Source organism: Psittacula echo (genome assembly GCF_963264785.1).
Source record: "Psittacula echo genome assembly, chromosome: 2".
NCBI lineage: Eukaryota > Metazoa > Chordata > Aves > Psittaciformes > Psittacidae > Psittacula > Psittacula echo.
Genome location: NC_137737.1, coordinates 26758368 through 26781573, shown reverse-complemented (window position 1 = coordinate 26781573; position 23206 = coordinate 26758368). Strand labels below are relative to the sequence as shown.

General features: G+C 43.8%; 1 protein-coding gene across 1 annotated transcript in view; it reads right to left on the bottom strand.

The window, feature by feature from the left end:
* Nucleotides 1–16660, bottom strand: part of CDCA7L (cell division cycle associated 7 like) — a gene marked incomplete at both ends in the record, with an annotated part of 41469 nt that extends 24809 nt beyond the window's left edge. The window contains 5 exons of the mRNA XM_080609600.1: nucleotides 3918–3992; nucleotides 5847–6206; nucleotides 6662–6793; nucleotides 10281–10427; nucleotides 16595–16660. Of these exons, the coding sequence (XP_080465726.1) occupies nucleotides 3918–3992; nucleotides 5847–6206; nucleotides 6662–6793; nucleotides 10281–10427; nucleotides 16595–16660 (780 nt within the window). The remainder of the gene's footprint in view (nucleotides 1–3917; nucleotides 3993–5846; nucleotides 6207–6661; nucleotides 6794–10280; nucleotides 10428–16594) is intronic.
* Nucleotides 16661–23206: the final 6546 nt, after the last annotated feature.

The following is a 23206-nucleotide window of genomic DNA, read 5'->3' as shown; positions in this document are numbered from 1 at the left end:
GTGTCACAGGCAACCCCCTTCCCTACCTGCTTTGCTTCCCCAGGTGCCCCTCCGTAATAGGTTTGAGGCCCTGGATCTTGAAGAAAAGGTAGGTGAGGATGTGGTACAAAGCATGCCTACAAGGTCACATAGGAAGAGGCAGCTGCCTTCACACCTCAAGACTGCCTCTGATAAGAAAGAAAGAAGGGTAATTGTAGTAGGTGATTCTCTTCTGAGAGAGACAGAGGGCCCAATATGCAGAGCTGACCCTCATCATAGGGAAGTTTGCAGTCTACCTGGAGCCCGAGTCAGGGATATCACCAGGGTACTCCCCAACCTGGTGCACCCGACAGACTACTACCCACTGCCAATCTTCCAGACAGGTGGGGGGGAAGCTGCATCCCATAGTCTGAGGGGAATGAAGAAAGATTTCAAGGCCTTGGGACAGATGGTGAAAGATCCAGGGGCTCAAGTGATTTTCTCTGCACTCCTTCCATTTTCAAATGATGATGTAGGATCAATTACAAAAATTCAGTCCATAAATGATTGGCTTCAAGACTGGTGCTACAGGCAGGGTTTTGGATTCTTTGATAACGGCTGGTTTTATAAGACACCAGTCCAGACAGTGACACATGGGAAAGGTTTATCTCGCAGGGGTAGAAGGATGCTGGGACAGGAATTGGCAGGGCTCGTTTGGAGAGCTTTAAACTAGATTTGAAGGGGGATGGGGTTGTATCTGGGCTGGCACCAGTGAGGCCTCCCATCCCCGTAGGGTGAAATCGGTGTGCTCAGCTCGCGCCCTGAAATGCCTGTACACCAATGCACGCAGCATGGGGAATAAGCAGGAGGAGTTAGAAACCTGTGTTCGGTCAGTAGATTATGATCTGGTGGCAATTACAGAGACATGGTGGGACAGCTCACACGACTGGAAGGTGGTCATGGAGGGCTATGTCCTTTTCAGGAAAGACAGGCCAGCCAGGCGAGGTGGCGGAGTTGCTCTTTACGTGAGAGAGCAACTACAATGTACTGAGTACTGTCCTGGCACAGATGAGGAGCAGGTTGAGAGTCTGTGGGTGAGAATTAAGGGGCAGGCTGGCAGGGGTGATACTGTTGTGGGTGTCTTATTACAGGCCACCAGATCAAGGTGAGGAAGTTGATGAGGCCTTCTACAGGCAGCTGAGAGCAGCCTCACAGTCACAGGCCCTGGTCGTCGTGGGGGATTTTAACTTCCCTGATGTTTGCTGGAAAGACTACTCAACCTGCCATCCACAGTCCAGGAGGTTCCTCCAGTGCATTGATGATAACTTTCTGATGCAAATGGTGGAGGAACCGACTAGGAGAGGAGCGCTGCTGGATCTCATCCTCACTAACAAGGAGGGTCGTTGAAGCAGTAAAGGTTGAGGGCTGCCTCGGTTGTAGCGACCATGAAATGGTGGAGTTCAGGATCTCATGCGGCAGGAACAGAATAGCAAGCAGAATTGCAACCCTGGACTTCAGCAGGGCAAACTTTGGCCTTTTCAAACAATTGCTGGGGGAAATCCCATGGGCAAGGCTGCTCAATGGTAAAGGGGCCCAAGATAGTTGGCTAGCATTCAAGGACTGCTTCTACCAAGCTCAAGATCAGAGCATCCCAACACATAGAAAGCCAAGGAAGGGAGCCAGGAGACCTGCGTGGTTAGACAAGGAACTGCTGGGTAAGCTCAAATGGAAGAGGAGAGTTTACAGATCATGGAAGGAGGGGCTGGCCACTTGGGAGGAATATAAGGCTGTTGTCAGAGGATGTAGGGAGGCAACTAGGAAAGCTAAGGCCTCCTCAGAATTAAACGTGGTGAGAGGGGTCAAGGACAACAGAAAGAGCTTTTACAAATACATGGCAGATAAAACCAACACCAGAGGTAATGTAGGCCCACAGATGAATGGGGTGGGTGCCCTGGTGACAGAAGATACAGAGAAGGCAGAGTTGCTGAATGCCTTCTTTGTCTCTGTCTACTTTGCTGGAGGCTGTCCTGAGGAGCCCCGTATCCCTGAGGCCCCAGAGGAAGTCGGGAAATTGGAGGAGTTTGCCTTAGTTGATGAGGAATGGGTTAGTGAGCAATTACATAATCTGGACATCCATAAATCCATGGGTCCAGATGGGATGCACCCCCGGGTACAGAGGGAGCTGGCTGAAGTCATTGCTGGACCACTCTCCATCATCTTTGCCAAGTCTTGGGAAACGGGAGAGGTGCCTGAGGACTGGAGGAAAGCAAATGTCACTCCAGTCTTCAAAAAGGGCAAGAAGGAGGACCCGGGTAACTACAGACCGGTCAGCCTCACCTTCATCTCTGGGAAACTGATGGAACACCTTATCCTTTGTGTCATCTCAAGGCGTATCAAGGAGAAGAGGGTCATTCTACTATCACACTAGGGGCAGTCAACATGGCTTCACCAAGGGGAAGTTGTGCTTGATCAACCTCGTAGCCTTTTATGAAGACATAACAAGGTGGCTGGATTATGGCAGCGCAGTGGATGTGGTCTACCTTGACTTCAGTAAAGTGTTTGACACAGTCTCCCACAGCATCCTCACAGCTAAACTGAGGAAGTGTGGACTGGATGATCAGGTAGTGAGGTGGACTGCGAACTGGCTGAAGGACAGAAGCCAGAGAGTTGTGGTCAATGGGGCGGAGTCTAGTTGGAGGCCTGTATCTAGTGGAGTGCCTCAAGGGTCAGTGCTGGGGCCAGTAATATTCAATATCTTCCTCAATGACCTGGATGAGGGAATTGAGTGCACTATCAGCAAGTTTGCTGATGACATTAAGCTGGGAGGAGTGGCTGACACGCCAGAAGGCTGTGCTGCCATCCAGCGAGACCTGGACAGGCTGGAGAGTTGGGCTGTGAAAAATGTGATGAAATATAACAAGGGGAAGTGTAGAGTGTTACATCTGGGTAGGAACAACCCCAGGTTCCAGTACAGGTTGGGGAATAACCTATTAGAGAGCAGTGTAGGGGAAAGGGCCCTGGGGGTCCTGGTGGACAGCAGGATGACCATGAGCCAGCACTGTGCCCTTGTGGCCAGGAAGGCCAATGGCATCCTGGGGTGTATTAGAAGGGGGGTGGTCAGTAGGTCAAAAGAGGTTCTCCTTCCCCTCTACTCTGCCTTGGTGAGACCACATCTGGAATATTGTGTCCAGTTCTGGGCCCCTCAGTTCAAGAAGGACAGGGACCTGCTGGAGAGAGTCCAGCGCAGGGCAACTAAGATGATTAAGGGAGTGGAGCATCTCCCTTATGAGGAGAGGCTGAGGGAGCTGGGTCTCTTTAATTTGGAAAAGAGGAGACTGAGGGGTGACCTCATTAACGTTTATAAATATATAAAGGGTGAGTGTCACGAGGATGGAGCCAGGCTCTTCTCGGTGACAACCAATGGTAAGACAAGGGGTAGTGGGCTCAAACTGGAACACAAGAGGTTCCACTTAAACTTGAGAAGAAACTTCTTCTCAGTGAGGGTGACAGAACACTGGAACAGGCTGCCCAGGGAGGTTGTGGAGTCTCCTTCTCTGGAGACATTCAAAACCCGCCTGGACGCCTTCCTGTGTAACCTCATCTAGGTGTTCCTGCTCTGACAGGAGGATTGGACTAGATGATCTTTTGAGGTCCCTTCCGATTCCTAATATTCTGTGATTCTGTGATTTGTCTAGCATCTCAACAGTATTTCTGGAGCAAAAATTATAAAGAAGCATCTCACCTTGGTCTCCATATTTCTCCATAAATTATCTCATAAAATTCCATTTCCTCACATAACCTCTGGTACTTAAATACTGACCAATAGCAAATCTATGCAAACAAAGTGACCAAAACCAAAGAAAACCAAAACAATCATGGTGAAAGCATTTCATCAGGAAACACATTAATCGTAAGTCTAGCAAAATGACTGTCACCTCCAGCCAGTAGCAGAGACTTACCGAAGGAGTTGAGGTGGGGGTTTTCACTGGGAACAGTTCAGGTATAGAATTCAGTTCTGCCAGCAGCTGAGCAAGCTGAAATCAACAGTGATGCCATATTGAAAACTCACTGCACACTTGCAAACAAGCAACACCAATCATCTGCTCCTCACATACACTCTGAATTATATCTAAACACATGAAGTTTCAGGTTTCTGCATGAAATCTTTCTGGAGGCACTTTATTTAAGTGGGGCTCTTAAAAGCAGTTAATTTACTTCTGAATAAGCAAAACTCTGCAGACAGCACTATCCTCACAGCTCCCATTAATTCTTACTGGGATTTTGAATTAGCTAGAATAACATCCAATCTTGTCAAAACAGCACTGAAGCAGCACATTACAACATGGTTACAACATCTATGACCAATAATGAGAAAATCACAGTCCATGACAGGAGGGAGAGAAGGAAGACAGGATGCCCTTGACCAGAAGGCCACTGAATGTTCCCTATGGGCTATTTTTCTGAATAACTGCTGATAAACCTGTGCTTTTTGCCAGGGCAAGTGTCCCTTTAAACAGTGACATTGCAGCAGAGAAACTTTCCTTATCATTTTTCAGTGGTCCTTAGTAGCAAAGACTAGGAACATCCCTTTTTTCAACCATGACAGCTAGTGCTGATTTCACAAATGCTGCAAACCACAGCCAGTAATGCTAAATACCCATTGCTTTGTGCAGATGCACACAGAAATATGCGTACACGCTCATTTGCAAAGTCATAAAACAACTAAGCCCCACAGGCAGTTCCCCTAACCATGGTGTATGCAGTATAAGAAGCACTGCAGCAGGGCAATCTGCTGCACCATGTACATTTCAACAGAAGTAGTGGCTAACAGGTCCAGAAACATACTGACCTCTTCTGGAACACCAAGATGAGGCTGTCCTCTGAAAAACCAGCAACAGTGGGGATGACCCAAGCTGTTAGCTGTCTCTGAGACCACCCTACCAATTATGAAATTAAAAGCTGGATGCAGTATTTCTCAGTAAATACTTCAGTGTGGCATTTACCAAGACCTATTCAATGTCACTGCAGTACTGCAACTAGGATGCCGATGAATTTCACAACGGTTGAACTAGAAGAGTGAGAATAGTGGAAAAGCAGCAAGACCAACACAAACAGCAGTGAGGATACAAAACAGATTAGAAACACAGGTACAAAACTAAAAGAAGTTTTTACACAGAGGCCTACACACCCAAGAGATGTACTTGTACTTGGGCAGCCGCAACTTTTCCAGGAATACAGTAAAACTAAAGGAACCACTGAGGACCCAACATCAACTTGGATCTACATGGCTGCGTGATAGAGAGCTGGTGGCATGTTGGACAATAGAGGAAAAAGTGTTAGGCAATGATCAGTGTCTTTCTTTTCCGGACCTACACACACAAACACAAACACACACTTTCAGTAGTTATATAGCATAATTGTAAACACATTCCACACAACTGAAAAATTACATTTTAGCATCCTTAGCAGTTTTTAGCTGGCTTTCCAATCACTAACTGCAGCAGATCTGTCAGACACAAATGAAAAGTATAAACTTGGCTGTGCAAATGATACCACAAACCATATGAAGGGACATGCTGTTTTTCTGACATGTTCTGAATATGAGAATACAGCTCAGGCATCTGTAACTTTGTTCACATCCACATGCAAAATGATTGGTTCAGTTCTGGTCATAGCAGGCTAGTCCTACTTGAGGCTATTTTAGGGGTTAATGTCTGGATGCTGTTGGTCCTCTAGGGTCTTTCCAGACAGAAAAAAATTCAAACACAAACCACGAGATTTTACCAAAGTCCCAGCACTGCACCAGCAAGGACCCCAACATTCAACTGTGCTGAAGCTAAGTATTAGAATGTAAATGTTAGAGGAAAACCACTGCTCTTAAGTCTTACCATGGCTTTATTTTCTTTAATATTCATGGCTCTTTTAAGCAGAGCACTGGAACTTTCCTCCTGTGTTTCTTTCATGTCTTCTTCAGACTCTGAAGCAGAGCCCTCTAGTTTATCCCACCACTTACAGCTTATTTCTTTTGAATGAGGTGTGAGGGATTCACTTTCCTTTAAAGGTAAGCTAGAAAACTCCTGTTCAGGAACTTTTTTCTCAGATGACTTTCTGGTGGGAAACTGTAAGGCAACACGAAGGCCGAAGCTTCTTCTTTTGGGAGCAACTTTCTTCGTCACCTCTTCCTCCTCTTCTTCCTTGCTACCCAATAAATTATCACGTTCTTCCTCACTCAAATCCAACTCTACTGCCTAGAGGCAGGAAGAATCCCATGTTACATTATTGGCTGTGACACAAAAAAGGTAATTTTTAAATCACTAATTCTAGGCAGCAGCCTCACCACCCAAAGGCACAGTCATAAATTCACCTAAGCCAACAAATGTTTAAAAGTTCACAGTACACCACCTCTCCCTGTGCAGAGATCAATACAAAATCTACATATTAATAGTCTGATACAGACATGGTTGTCTTCAAAAGAACATTCTTGCCCAGCACAGTCTACAAGCAAGGGAAGAAGTCCTCATGTCTCATATGTGATGTTACACTAAATAAAGCTTTTTATCTCTTTTAAAATATTTTTCTTCAGCATGAAGAAAGAACATCACAGTGTATCAGAAACACTCCTACTAGAACAGGAGGTTTACACAGAAGAAACAGAAAAAAACAGAAGTCAACACATATATTCACACGTATGTAACTGCCTTACCGGAACTCCTTCTTTATTCACATCCACCTCACTTGAATCAAAGCCTTCAAATGTTTCCATTTCAGAATCAGTGTCTTCAGTAAAAATCCTCTGCAGCTCTTCAGTGAGGTATCTGGACTGAAACTGAACCCCCTGTAAAAACACCAGCCAGTAGCTGTGAGAGACAGTCAGATAAATAGTAGTCTCAGCCACAATAAACGGGTTCTGAGGTTCAAGAAGATACCAATTAGATGGCATATACTGCAAAGTGAAAGCACTTTGCAGGCAAAACCTGTCGAAAGAAAAAAGCAGAAGAAATACAGTTTCAGCACTAAGTTATTTAGCTTAGGATTTATCTTTTCTTCCCCTTCACTTTGAGCACAGGGCTTTAATTTAACTCTCTTGCGGGAGAAACCTTCCTCTTCTTTGCCTCTTTCTCCTCTTCTTTGCCTCTTTCTCCTCTTCTTCAGTACTACCCAGTGAAAATAAACTATCCGCTTTTTAATGTGTAAATTATCATGCTGTGCTGTATGTTTTCTTCTGGATCTAAAAAACCAGGCCTTGAATGGTGTCTTAATTCAAGGCCAGCCGGTACCTCAGAATCATGCAGACTCCCACTCACTTCCCCCTTTCCTTCTCTCAACTCTTGGTGGAATGGGGAGGAGAATCAAAAGAATGTAAGCCCCAAAGGCTGAGATAAGAACAGTCCAGCAACTAAGGTACAATACAAAACTACTACTACTACTAATAATAAGGGAAATAATAAAGGAGAGAATATAAAACTAAAAAGGGAAGGAAAAAAACCCTCAACAATAACCAGCAGTGATGCACAATACAAACTGCTCACCACCTGCTTACCAATACCCAGCCTGACCCGAGCAGTGATCTGCCCTTCTGGGTAACTCCGCTCAGTTTACATACTGGGCATGATGTGCTGTGGTATAGTCTGGGTCAGGTGCCCTGTCTCTGCTCTCTCCTGGCTTCTTGTGCCCCTCCGCATTGGCAGAGCATGAGAGACTGGAGAGTCCTTGATAAACGCTACTGAGCAACAACTAAAACATTGATGTGTTATCAGCATTGTTCTCAGACTGAAGCCAAAACACAGCACTGCACCAGCTACTAAGAAGGAGAAACATAACTGTTAGTGCTGAATCCTGGACAAATGGAAGAAAATACGAACCACAAACACGGTTTAAAAAAAAAAAAAAAAAAAAAAAGCCTCTCCTCTGGGCTTGCTGCAGCAGCACTTAAGGGTCTCTGAGATGGGATCTGTTCCTTCTTATGCTGGTACACTATCACTGAAGTGACAGATACCAACACAAAACCACAGAGCTTTGAACAGCCTGACTAATATCCCTCCACCTTCCAACTGCTCAACTCTGTTTCGATGGTGCAGTTTATCATTCAAACATATTCTAGGGTATAGAGATCCCAAAATTCTGCCTACAGACTAGGAAGTGAAAATTCAGCCCATGAAAAAGAAACTAAGATCTCATTAAAACACTCTTCACAATATGCATCAATTAAACACAATGCATTTACTAAATCAGTAATGTATTTCCATACTCCCAGTCAGAATTAGTAGAAGACCATCTGCCAACTTGCCTCTGTTAGTGTCCTGAAAAACTTGTTCCCAGTAGGAACATAACTCATGTTCACACCACACCTGCCTCTTGAAAGCCAGCAACACTCGTTTCCTCAGTTTTCTTCTGCTACTTCTTCCTCTCATGTGAGATACAAAAATGACCTTTCATACAATACATTTACTAAGTATCTTTATTATTCCTTTCAATTCTGTCCCTTCCATGACTTTCATAACACCCTTCTTTACCTTAAAATGTCTGGTGAAAACAGATACAATACATGAGTGGAAAAACTTAGAGGGGAATGGGAGGGAGGAGCTACTGCGTATGCTGGTTTTTTACACTTAAACATCTCCTACAAATTATTATGGGTAATTGGAATAAGTTTTCTCTGAGGAAAATTGCTTTATTCTTTTGTTGATAGCTGCAGTGCAGTTGCTTGAGAAAGGAACAAACACAATAGGGAAGTTACTTTAAAGTTAAATTGCATTTCTTGGAGGGAAACCGAAGTTGTTATGCATTGTGGTTTTTCATGAAATTCCACAATGAAAAGGAGGAGGGAAATAAACTGTGTGTTAGCTAAAGTGACTGAAAATAACACACCTAGAGCTATGCTGTTACACCTATAAGGAACGGCCTACACAAGGTAAAATAGGCATCAGGGATAACTGCAGGAGAAATGGCTGAAACTCCACAAAAGCGTAAAGATTATGGAAGGAGAACTGAAGAAAGCCCGAAGGAAGAGCAGACATGCAGAGGTTGCTACTTATTAGCACATTTGCACATCGCAGCCAAGATAACACCTGATGCACCAAGATCCCATTCACCCCCTAGCAAGGCAGCTGCCTTGCCTCTTCTCCCAACAACTGCCCAATTTTTCTGAATTTCCCATTGCTTTGCTCTTAATGTGTGTTTAGTGTACCATTTAGTGGTAAAGGAGTTAACACTGATGGAGATTTAAAATAATTCTCAGCCCAAGGGAAACGCAAGAATGGTAAGGAAGGCTGCAGTGCCAGCTGTATATGTGGAACAAGTCTCACTGGGGTTCCCAGTAACACATTTTAAACTAACAGTGCCTAACACTTCCACAGCATTTTTCATTAGAAAAATTTGTAGCAAAGATCATTATCATAATCTCCATCTTTCAAGTTGAGAAACCAAGGCAGAGAGAAGTAAAGTAAGGTGCCAGCTGTCCCAAGCAGGCAGCAGAAGCTCAGGCTCCTGCACAAGGCTCCTGCTCCATCACCACCTCTCTTCATTGATCCTTCTTGCTCCACACAAAGCCACAAATACAGGAGCAAGTCACCTTCTGGTTTTCTGAAGTTACTAGTACTCCCATCTAGCAACAACACTAACAAAGCAATTTAGAACCCATTTCACTACATTTTAGCCGCCGCCTTTCTTCATAGCAGACAGTGGCTGTACCCCCAAAAGGCTTCTACACTCTCCTGAGGCCATTTGCCTACGAAAGCTCAGAAATAATATATACTTGTACAAGCCTCATTCTCTCTGTCTTCTTTGCTAACACAAGTCATCGTCCTTGTCTTCAGCACCTCTTAAGCAGTTACAAACCATTATGCTGATCTAGCTACTTCACCATTAAGAGAGCAGAGATCAATCAAATCTCACAACCGTCAACCAGAGCTGGTAGTTTCTGTGGGTCACCACCACTAAAATGTGATTTTAGTGCAGAAACAGAACCGAGATAAATTTCTGGAAGAAATACCTTGAAGTCCGCATACTCACAAATGCCCCTCTATTATCATGCATTTCCACCATTGTATGTAGTCAGAGAACAGGATAATTCTCTCTTTCCTATTTGCTTCACTTAAACTTGTGTTTTAATGAAACTCATTTTCCTTTTTATATAATTAAACAGTTTTTAAAAGAAATCACTGAACCCTAAAAAATATAGCAAGTTTGTTTACATTCATTTTTAATATGAGAACTGCAAACTACGGGGTTTGCGGAGAGTAATAGCTTACATAGCCTTGACACAGGCTCAGAGTACTACTGCACACAGAAAGCGTAACTGGGCCAAGGCAATCTCTTCCTACCTTTTTTCCTGGCTCCAGGGAATCATAATTAGCATAGGTGTCTTCTGATAACAACCTCTGTCTGGAAGCATCATCTTGGAACCCCAGAAAATCTTCACTGTCACTGGGGGCATTAAAAATGTCAGCCACATCCTTAGATATCTGCTTCTGATTCAAAACAAGAGAGAAGATATGAGTCAGGCATGCCAACTTATTAGGAAAACTCAAATTAGCAACAGTTCAACTTACTTTTATACTCCTATGCAAATCTGTTTCATGAAATATGCTACGTGTAAATTGTGCCTTATTTAGCTAAACTCTAGGAAAACTCAGTACAGACTGTTTTAACCCCTAAATACAGACTCCAGACTTGGGGCTAGGGGGGGATGTGATAAGAAGGGTGTTTTAACTCCACAGAACAGCACTCAGATGTAAAAATATGCATGTCTCATCTTTGCAAGCATATGCTCAGTGCATCCTTTATCCATAGTGAAACCCACCACTGCTCCTCCTCTCAAAGGTGAGCAATGCACCTTCAAATGTAACAAAATGCTAATTGAGTACATAGAAACCTTAATATTAGATGTAATAACAGTACCATTACGTATTTTAGCAGACACTTAGCTAACTCCCAAAATAAAACCAGTGCAACTCATTCTCTTTTGTCAGTACTGCTGCAGAGCTTTTTCCACAACACTTGGTAAGAAGTGAAAACCTATTTTAAACAAAAACACTTCTTGTTTGCAAGAAGCCCACAGTGTAGCCCACCAGGAGGAAGCACTGCCAAAGGCAGGCAGAGGCACTTTCTGATGTGACCAAGGTTGTAACTTCAGAGTTCAAGAAGTCTGATCCTAGCACAGGAGGCTCGTATCACCACATCCAACCAATCCCTCTGACCACACGCATTTAACAAGCGCTTCAGATAAACTTCTCTATGTAACAGGCTAGCTCATTACACGGAGAGGCTTACCTGACGCCTGCCACCTTCAGACAGCTCCCACCTAGCCTGTTTTTAGGATTTGGTGTGTGGAAGGACACTGTGAACAAATCCAGCCTTAAAAATGGAGGCAGAAGGCATTTTGCCAAGTTTCAGAACATGGTTTACACATCCCAGTATCATCCGCAAAACCGTTCAGTTGTTCAGAAATGCCTGGGGAGCAAAGTGCCCGTATCACTCAACAGCACCCAGACATCTATCTTCTACATCCCCAGGATGACATGTACACGTTACATGCTACTCTTAATCAAAGCAAGCCTTTCTGCTATCTGCTGTGTGATAAAGTCACACATGGATTTCCCATTCCTCTCATTAACTCTCGCAAACACGAGATCAAGAGCTGCCTGGTGAGAGAGGCCAGTTCCTCTTCCAAAGGAGGTAGCTTCCAACCCTAAATATTCAAGCAAAAATCCCCAACATGAAGTCCAATACAAGAACAGCCTATCCTTGTTCACTATCACAGACAACCAAGGCTGCTCATACAGGAACTTGTACAATGACTGTTTCCACCATTATTTTATCCTTTATTTATTTATGCCAAGACAAATGGCCCAAAGGCGGCTCATTCTCCAAAAGTAATGTTGCTGACAACATTCCTCCCCCATTAAAAGAGCAAACAGCACCCTGACCAAAGCTTCATTCTCTGAAACAAGCTACAATAATGGGTGTATATGGGCTTAACTTTGTTCTTGCTCCGCTTTTATTAAGCTGATGTAGACTGATGCAAAACTGATTCACTGTTGCTTGAGCAAGAGCAGAGTGCACAACCCAATGTACTGCACAACCCAATGCACTGGAGAAGTTGTGTTGTCCACATCTGAACCTCTCTGGATATTCCCTTACCCCCACTTCTTAAACAAATGGCCAGAATCCACCTCCCTTGAAATTCACTTGGTCCAGAGCAGCATTAAAAATAAAGCACTATGCATTTTAATGGAAAAACATATAAGGAGCTCTGAGCCTCATTGCTATGAATAAACTGCTTCCAGGAGCCACTACATTAATTCTTGTGCTATTGTACAGCCAAGTTAGCCACTGCTGTGATTACTTTATGCCTAACTAATTTCTTCTTTGTCTATTACTTCTAGATCTGCACCAGAGGAGCTGTTATGGGGGTGTAATTACAGATTTTAAATGAAGAAAGAAACCAAAAAAATCTTTTCCAATAGAACACCTTTTTTGATCGTTATGCATTCCCAAACACTAAGATACTGATGTAAGTAACTTACTGCAGAATTTAAAAAACTTTTAGTTTGCGACTTGCTCCCTGTAGCCCAACTACAAAGAATCTCATTCAGTCATTGATAAGTCTCCATTCCACTGAAAAGGCCTAGGCTAACAACAGACAACACCTGACACATGAGGTGGGCATACTCCAGGAATTCAAAAAGAGCATCCTTGACTTTATTGCCAGCATCCATTGCCATCAGCAGACAGACATCAAGGATGAGCTTGCACTAACCACCTCTGCGATAATGCACTGTTTACTGTTATTGTGTAGTTCTAGAAGCCATAGATATTTGCATTTTTTCAATTACAACATTCAGAAACTGATTTATAATCAACATAAGAGCCTAGCACTTTAACACTGTCAACAAAGTCGCATATAACAAGAAAGAAAATACGTATTTGCCTAAACAAAATGTCAAAATATTCATGTTTAAACACTTGGAAGGTCACAGAATTACAGAATATTAGAACGGTTTGGGTTGGAAGGGACCTTAAAAATCCAGGTACTTCAAGTGCTTTTTGGCACTAAATCCCTGAAGACACAAAGGCAGAAAGGCGATGCACATTTCAGGCTTGCTCAGGGAAAATATTTCAACCTGAACAGACCACAGGTTCAGACACAGTGGTCTGATGAAATGCTGCAGAGATGTGAGAAATACTACCTTTTAAAGTTACTAGTCAAAAGCCAAGTACTGAAAATCTGGTAAAAGCTGGAAACAATTACCTGCTGCTGACAAAGTCAAAGTAGGAAATCTTATACCTATTGAGCTCAGTTATTTTTGCACATAAAATACACTTACTTGTTTAACACACCCACAAGGTACTTTTCAAAAGCAATGGAAAACATTCCCTGCTGCAAATGCCTCCCAATCCAACTATTGCAAGAATAACCATCTAAGTTTTTCATACAGAAGATTAATGTTCAAGACATCCCCATCTCTCAGTTTCCCCATCTCTAAATTTGACAAAATACTGCCCATACACCCAGGAATGCACCAGGATTTGTTGGGCTGCATGGAGGAGAGTTACTCTTCCTGCAGAATTGGGAGAAGACAGCCTGTGCATGCCTGTGGGGGCTGGAAGGTCTGGCACCAAGGATGAAGGATGGAAAACAAGGCCGGGAGGGATGTCAGACCTGTTTCAGCAATGCTCCCACACATCCGCATGAGTGATGGGAGAAAAAAGGCACCTAAGGTCCCCCCCAGTCAAACTAATGTTTTTCTTATTGCCATCCCCACAAATTCCACCCCCTTTGTTAGGCAAGGAGAAAAAAAAAAGCCTGAGGTGATTTACTTTCCACATCAACAGGAAGAATTCTGGTATCTCAAGTGAAAAAGCAACTTTCCTGATACCAAATCCAAAACAGATGAAACTTGACCTTCTGCAAGGCAGCTCCCAGGCAGCCTGTGAGGAGATAACCGCTTCCCTGTGTGCATGCCCAGAGCTTCAGTGGGAAGCATCAGAGTTATTTCTACATCACTGTCCACCCTCTTTAGTATTTTTAAGAGGTATTTCTACATGTCACTTCCATTGCCAATTGTCACACTAGCACATTCTTCTCTGACAACGTATCAGGAGAACATACTGTGGAAAAAGCAGGGTCAGATGTAATTCTCTATTTTTTGCTCCTACCATTCAAAAAAACAAACAAACAAAAAAAAAAAATCAGTTGTGCTGTGTTCCCCTCATTCAAGTTTGCACAATGCATGGGCATTCCTATTTGAAGCAGAGGACAGATAATTTCAGTAATGTTCAAACTGAAATTATCCAAGTTTATTCTCCAACAAGTATTCACACAAACCAAACTTGTGCAAAGTCACACCTTCAACACACACTGGAAAAGCTTGTCCCAGGCTCAGTATGGAGGTAAGCCCAAGGCACACCGCCCATGGGTTACAGGCACTGGAACTGCATTACTAGGTTACTGGGTCTGGAACTCATAGCCCCAAAATGACAACCAAATGGGGAAGCACTCCAAGGCTGACAATTATGAGCAGCACTACAATACAGGGCTCCAGACAGAATTCCAATAGCTGCCAAACTAAAAACCCAAAACTATTTATAAGTCAAGATCCTGGTCTTTCACTGGAATCATAAAAGGCAAACAACATTTGTACGAAAGCTTAATTTTAAACATCATACAAATGTGTGATGTGGAAGGCAAAGAGAGGTAAAGTCATGTATTGCAGTGCAAAAGAATCACACAACTAGATGCACAGTCAAAAGGACTGTCAGCACTAGCCAGCCTGAGACTCAAGGGCTTTTTTTTTACTTTTTTTTTTTTTAACTTTATCCTACAGTATAGAATGCCCAACCATCATAATCACAAGGCAAGTTACTTAAAATGCGACCTTCTATAGGCAATATCTACCTGGAAACTATCCCCTACTTTTCAAAAACACTGATAATAATGGGAATATCAGCATGCAGCACACGAACACAATCCAAATGCTGTTAGCTACTACTATCTCTTCTTTTGTATTTTCTAGTATCTCACGGATATTAACACCTATTTCAGAATTAATTCTGCATGATTCAACAGCATCCCTTTCCTCTGTGGTAGTGCCTAGTTACTACCCAAGCCCCAGCATTCCAAGGAAAACACTTTTGTGCACCAGGCATGCAACATGTCCCTTCTTCATGTCATATCTTCATTTGTCAGCCAGCAGTCCTTTAACAAGCTCCATGTGCTGAAACTGCTGTTGGGAAATTAGACCCTGGGATGGGAAATGGAACTGCAGGTCTGAAGCAAGATTGTACTGCTGACTTCCTTGGCTACTGCTTTCAACTGAGGCACAAACTCACAAGCTAGCTCACCAGTCAGCAGACCTGTGACTTTAGGGACAAGGAAACCTTTACCACCACATCCCTGCTGCTCACCAGTGTGCCACTAAGAGAAGCAAGAGCCAGCAAAGGCCTTGCTTAGCCAAAAACAAGTTTCCATGAGAAACAAGAAAGTATTGAGAACAGTCTGCGTCCTTCTCCCCTTTGCTGCGCCTTACAAGAATCATGATGCGCACCATTTTACCTGTGCAGCAGAGGTGAGTAGCAGACAGTAAGAGGCTCTCATTTACAGCACCAGAGAAGTGTCATTCGCTTCTATTGAAACATGTCGATCAGATTTCTCCCAAATTGCTCTAGTGTCTTTATCTCCCCACTGTCAGTGGCGAGCACGAGGTCATACAGAGGTGGGAAGTTTACAAGGTACCTGAGAGGACAGAGGTCCTAACAGATGTTTCAGTGTCACTACAACCCTCCTCTTCACAAAAACCCACGTAAAGCCCTAACTTTCCATCAGCAAGAGCTGACCAGAGATGCTGATATTCTCGCTCCTTCCGCTACATGGAAGACTCACCACACCACTTCCCAAGACTGGAACCACAAAAACTGCCTGACGCAAGTGCGAACCAGGCATGGGCCAGACCACAGTTGGGTGCAGAGATTAAATCATAGAATCATAGAATGGTTTGAGTTGGAAGAGACCTTAAAGACTATCCAGTTCCAATCCCCCTGCCATGGTCAGGGACACCTTCCACTTGACCAAGTTGTTTAAAGCCCAGTCCAATCTGGCCTTGAACACTGCCAGGGATGGGGCAGCCACAGCTTCTCTGGAAACCCGCCTGCGTTTGTCCCTAAGCCTCTAGCCTTACCAACACACGTGTATACTCAAGAAACGCAAATAAATGTTTGTGGCATCGCGCCATTTCAACAAAAAAAAAAAAAAAAAAAAAAAAAAAAAAAAAAAAAAAAAAAAGAACAGAATTAAAATATTAAAAATTAGCTATTTTAAAGTGACGCCCCCAGGCTTACACACACACTAATTAACAAAGCTCCTCCCCAACGACCTACGCTTGGCCCTTACTAGACAAACTGCAGGACCCATCACTGCCAAGGCTTTCTCACCGCCTCAGAGACGGTCTCCAAAGCCTTCCCGGCGCTCTGCGATCTCAGAGCCCCCGCGCCACGTGGGATCGCGGAGGCGCAGGGAGCGGACAAAGGCCGCCACCTCCCCGGGCAGGCGGAGAGTGCGCAAACCGGCGCTCTCCCCCAGCGGCCATGCATTGCCCGCCGGCCCGCGCAACCCGCCGTCCGCCTCGCCTCGCCTCACCTCGCCGCGGCTCGCCGCCGCCGCCGCCGCCGCCCCCCCCCGTCGCCGCCGCCCGCGCCGCACCATGGCGTATGGAGCCGCCCGCGCTACCGCGGGAGGAGGAAAAGGAGGATGTAGGAGGAGCGGGGGGTGGAGCCGGCTGGCAGTGGCGGCGGCGGGAAAGGCGAGATGGAGACGGGGCAGGCCGTGTGGCCTGGCTGGGGATGGGTAGCGGCTGTCGGGATGGTCCTGTGAGATCGTGATCCTCTGAGGGCTCCCCTGGTGGCATCCAGTGTCGTCGGTGGTTTACTGCACGCCCCTCACACGGCAGCGGGCGTCAGTGCGAAAGGAGCAGTCTTGTCTGGGGAAATACACTTTAATAGAATCATAGACTGCTCTGGGTTTAAAAGGACCTTAAGATCATCCAGTTCCAACCCCCTGCGATGGGCAGCGACACCTTTCACTAGACCAGATTGCTCAAAGCCCCGTCCAACCTGGCCTTGAACACTGCCAGAGATGGGGCAGCCACAGCTTCCCTTCATCTTCAAGTAATTTAAATATTTACTTATCCAGTGTGGATGTGAAGCTTAAGCCTTTCAAAACAACTTCGAAATAAAAGGAGAATGGATGTGATGTAGCATTCCCCAGCTTCCGGGTGAACTGCCCTTAACTTCAACAGTGCAAGTGAAATTGTAGAATCACAGAACGGTTTGGGTTGGAAGAGACCTTAAAGATCATTCAGTTCCAACCCCCTGCCATGGGCAGGGATACCTTCCACTAAACCAGGTGGCTCAAACCCTCATCCAACTTGAATACTGCTAGGGTTGAGGCAGCTGCAGCTTCTAAAGGTGGAAGTGAGGGAAGCAAAGCTGGTTTCTTTCAACAGCAAGAGTGGAAAGTAAATCAAATTACAGAAAATTAATTGAAAAAAATATAATATATAATTTTTAAAGCATTTTTCCTCCAAGCAATTTCCTATTATGTTGTATTCTTCCACTCTTCAGCTGGAAGGAAGAACAATGAAAATAAAGACGTGGAAACTATTTTTCTGGTTTCCTGTGAATAACTTGTATTCCTCTATTAAGAATTTTATTTTTTATTCTAAACCTAACAATATAATAGGGTTGGAACTAGATGATATTTAAGGTTCCTTCCAACCAGGACCATCCTATGATTCTATGTGTCCCTTTATTAATCAAGAGGGTGTTACTAGATTAGGCACTTTATTTTATGAATACTGAGTAGTTCAGTGAGAAAATAAGCCCTTTGAGCAGAGATGTGCTCACAGAGATGGGTGATTGGTTGAGGGAGAGGTCCATGCACAGCTTCCCCCTGTGCTGCTGGCACTGTCAATCTTCCTTTGTCCAACGCAATGTGAAGCAGATCTGGCAGAAACCTGTTGAGATGGTATTTCCCTGCTGACACTGTGGTAATGGAGTGGTGTGCTCTCCAATACAGTTGTAATTAACTCTCATGATTAAGGTGCACTTGATAAAGTTCCCTTCCTTTTTCCCATTCCTGCATCTGAATGTTTCTCCCTCATAAGTGCACCATCCATCTCAACAGGATGGCCTCTGCAGGTGGCTCACAGAGAGACCTCTTGGGATTGGCAGTGAAGTAGCTTCAGTGTTTGCAAAATGCAGTCTGCCTACAGTGATAAGTTTCCAGGTTTGACTGGCTATTTTTACTACCGTGCTTTAAATATTGACCTAAAATAAAAGTCAGAGAAATGTAATGTTTTTGTAGGAAAGTGGAGACATATGAGAAATGGTTGTCTTCTGCCCCTCTCTGAACAGCCACCCTAAAACATAGAAGAGCCTCTCCAAGTATTCTGGGATCTGAGCCTCAGTAAGTACTTACCCATGTAAGCAGCCTTTCTATTCCAGCCATATGGACAGTATTTTTTAGGAGGGAACATGAGGAAAGTAGTTACATGCAAACAAAGAACCATTTAGCTGAAGCAGGCCATTTAAATACTGGTTTGCACTGCAATAACCACTATAGAGGCACCTGCAGTTGTCACTCAGGCTGCAGAAATAAGCTTTGAGAATGAGGTGGGGAGGAGGGAACTCAGTAGAAAACAAAATGGGGGAATTATGTATAATATCAGCAAAACTGAAATGCAGACTTTTAAAATATGAAAGAATAAAGATATCTTGTGCGAAACATTCCTGAAAGAAGTGTATTTTATGTATTCCACTGCTGACCCTGGGTTTGGTTCTTTCAGTTGTCCCCAGCAGTCTGCATTATGAAACACTTTGTTAATAGCTGTCAAGATGCTATCTTGGATAGCGAACAACAGATTTAAAATGACTGTGTTGACTGTCCTGTGCTAAATCAGAGTGAATAAAATTGCATTCCATTACAATAGATATGCGGCTATTATGCTGTTACACATACACTAGAAACTGCCCAATAATATCTTCAGCTCTTTTATGCAATTTGTTGCTTTGTTTCTCTTCTTCTGTTAACTTTCCACTTAATTTTGTATTTTCACAATTGTTCTCTTTCGCAGTGTTTTCAAGCCCTTTGTGTCAGCTATTGCTCTTTATGTTGCTTTATTAGAAATGTTTTGGGGGGGTAAATTTCATTTATTTAATTTGTCTGCAGCTGTACCTCAAATACTTCTCAGTGTGGATTTTCCATCACTGAATTCCTGCCCATTTTCTTTACCTTTTTTCATATGACTTCAAAGGGTTTTTTAAACCCCAATAGTTTTTGTGTCATTGCCTTCTCTGTAGGATCTCATCAGCTGCTCAGGTGAGGTTCATCCAGATTCCAGGTACTTTTCAACTTCATCCTAATATATTAATCCTGAATTATTTTTTAACAATCGAGTCTAGAATAGTTTCTAACCTTACTTGTAGGGATTGGTGCACGGAAGATCACATGATGTGACGGGAAGTTGCCAGGAGGGACAGGAACCAGCTGACTCTGGGGAGGTGCTTAGGCAACAGATATAAGGAATTGTAACTGCGCAGTAAATTGTTGTTGACCCGCATTCAGTGAATGCTCTATGTCTTGACCCTAGTTCGGAGGGAACTAGTGCTTCCGTCCCTCACCACACGGGTAGCGAGAAACTACACTTACTCATCATCCCATGATGATAAAGGTGCTGATAATGTCTCCGTCCAGGTCCTCAGACTCCAAAACTATACAATGAAACTCATTAATAAATTCTATCTTGGGTTGGTGTGACCATTATAATCAGATTATAACTTTCTGAACAGAACAGATCTGTACTGAAGGAACTATATGCTGCTCAGAATATGTATCAGGTATAGCAGATCCATCAGTTTATGGGGGCCACCTCACTACCATGCTAGTGATGCACAGTAAAATTACAAGACAGGACCACCATCTCTCTGAAATGACCTTGTAAAGTCAACATTTGTTTGCTATTAGTTTTGAATGAACAAATACCACTCTAGGTTATAATTCTGGACTTTAACACTGAATTGACCAAGCTGGATAAATATTAAAATCAGTCCTCAGTCCTGAGCTCCCTCACTCACTGCTCCCTCCAACAGTCTCTAATTTGGGGGCCATTGTAATGATGACTGGGGGCTTTGCTCCCATCTTCCTGCCACCATGTTTCTCTGAGACCTGTCAAGTATTTTAAGTAGCACGCACTTTCCCACACTTCTCAATGAATGCTGACATACCTAACATAAAAGGATTGCTTTCTGCTGAGAGGAATTGTAATCCTCTTTTCCTGCTCTGCAAATCCTCTAGTAAGTGAAAAACAAAGGCCAAGATGTGTTCTGCTGTGCAGGGCAAATCACCATCTCAGAAGGTACAGAAGAAAACAACAAATCTAAAATTTACTTGTGGTCATGCTTATCCAGGAGCTCTGTCCCTGACTATTAACTCATTGGCATATTCCATCACTATTTCTGCTGCTTTGATATATTCTGGTTTGGTTTCTAATAGCTGTATGAACCACACTCAATTGTTACATGAATGATGTTGTCCGGGAAGCGAGGGACCAGGTTAGGAAAGCTAAGGCCCAGTTAGCATTAAACCACCCAAGTCTTGAAAGGCAGATGCAGGAACTGTGAGAATGATGAGCCTAGGCCCACTGTAGCAGAGGATCTGGTTCGAAACCATCTTAAAAACCTGAACGTACACAAGTCCATGGGACCTGATGAAATCCATCCATGGGTCCTGAAGGAGCTGGCAAATGAAGTTGCTAAGCCACTGTCCATTATATTTGAAAAATCATGGCAGTCAGGTGAAGTTCCCGATGACTGGAAAAAGGGAAATATAACCACCATTCTCAAGAAGGGGAAAATGGATGACCTGGGGAACTACAGACCAGTCAGTCTCATCTCCATGCCTGCAAAATCTTGGAGCAGATTCCCCTGGAAGGCATGCTGGGGATGGATGATTCATCAGGGACTGTAGTGACAGGACAAAGGGTAACGGGTTAAAACTTAAACAGAGGGAGTTTAGATTGGATATAAGGAAGAAATTCTTTACTGAGAGGGTGGTGAGGCACTGGAATGGGTTGCCCAGGGAGGTTGTGAATGCTCCATCGCTGGCGGTGTTCAAGGCCAGGTTGGACGAAGCCGTGGGTGACATGGTTTAGTGTGAGGTGTCCCTGCCCATGGCAGGTGGGTTGGAACTAGATGATCTTAAGGTCCTTTCCAACCCTAACTATTCTATGATTCTATGATGCTCAAAATGCTTCTCTGGAAGATATCTACAAAAAGCTACAGATACTAAATTGCCTTAACTGGAACCAAGTTTTTACTATTACGTATTCTGTTAACAAACCCCAGAAACATAATTTTAACTTATATACAAAACCCAGTGTTTTTTCAAACTGCCTAAAGTCAATTTGGAGACTGTTTTCAAAAGCCAGTGCCAAAGATACTGGTGGTGGTGAAGGTTTGCGCTCCAAGGGTGAGGTGTCAGTAGTGCCCGAGACAACAACAAAAGCAAAGATGTTCCTGCTACCTTGATTTCCACCCACCCATCTCAGAACATTTTCTCACACGTGGTAGAGCTAGTTGCCACAAATTGGCTTGCAGGTGAGGCTGAGGGCGAAATTTGAGTGATTTTACACTACCAACTGAAAATGAGGCCTCCGGTTAATCTCTTGCAATAGTAGCCTGAATGCTGCCCAAGAGAGCCTTCCCTGTGCTCTCTCACATTTCCCTTGAAAGAGCTGTAATGAGTGGTGGGGTTACCAATAAAGTTTGCATTTCTGAAAATTTCATTTTCTTGTTTCACATTGCAAACTAATACTTTGTTTCCAGTCATTTATAAAGTAGATGAACCAGGATTAATGTCCCCTCCCCCTTTCTATTACACTCATTATACAGCAAGTTGTACTTACAAGGTGGGTGAACACCAGCTCACAGCTTCCTCAGAGGTGTTCTCCTTTCTATTACACTACTGCTACAGCAAAAAATCCACACTCCAAATTTGTGAGAGGATACTTGGCATCCTTTTCTTGATCTGATTCTGCAAGTCTCAGGTCAAGGTGAACAGTCATGTCCTTTGCTAATTAATTAATCCTAAAATTCCTTGTTGATATTTGGATGTGTCATGTGGTTTTATTAATTCTTAGCTGCATTTCAGCCCACTCTGATGGATGACTGCTTCCAAACTGCTTGTGAGGGAGCTGTGTTAGATTTAGCTAATTCCTCCATGGGTAAATTCTGCAGCATCAGCAGAGCTGGGCCATTTCACTCTGATACAGGAAATGCTCTTTTCTACCCTACCTTCCCAGCCATTCATCTGGGACAAATAAGTCTTACTGTTTCAGAGAAGTGAGCTTTGGATTTTCCTTTCTAAGGAAGTTTTGGTTTATATCTGATGAAGTAGGATCATCTGACCTTTCTCCTTCTGCTTTCCATGGATTAAAAAGAGGCTAGGAACATGCAGCAATGCCCCATTTCATCCATATACTCTAGGTGGTTCATTTCCCAATTCTTTCTCCTATATCATCCTTTTAATTTCTTTCTGAGGCTGACTTTTCAGTTCTGTAAATCCTGCTGAAGATCATCATTGTTAGCAAACTACAGACTCACTGAAATTTGCCTGGTATAAATCCATCGTCTGGACATCTGCAATTCAAGCTGTTCATTATGTCCCAAAGAATTAGGTGGTAGAAACACACAAAGAAGCTGTGTGTCAGGTATTATTTCTTGGCACTTGGAAGCTGCTGATGAGTAAGTGTCTTCTCTCAGCCCTCTGCCAACACTGGTACAGCACCAGAGCAAAGTCCTTTCTGGCTGTCATACTCCAGAGAGAAGCAGACCTGTGTGCCCTCTCTGCCCCTATTGCAGCTCACTGAAAGCCTGCAAATATTTGGGAACACTGCCCTTCTTTTGCCACCCGAAAATGAACCAGGACAACAACACCCCTCAGCAAGCATCTGTAACTACAGGATTAGTGTGTGACTTTCCACTTCAAAACTGATTATCAAAGGACCAGTAAAGTCTGGCCCAGCTGCTCCTACTTCTGGCACTTTTCACCTGAGTTTATTAGAACTCTGTGGGGCAAAACGAGCACCTCACTCAGCCCCAGAAGTACCATCTATTCATGCAAAATGTCTAGGCTCATTGCCTGACATCATGACTCTTGCTAAGGGTGCAGTTTGTGACTGTTGTGTGATAGTCT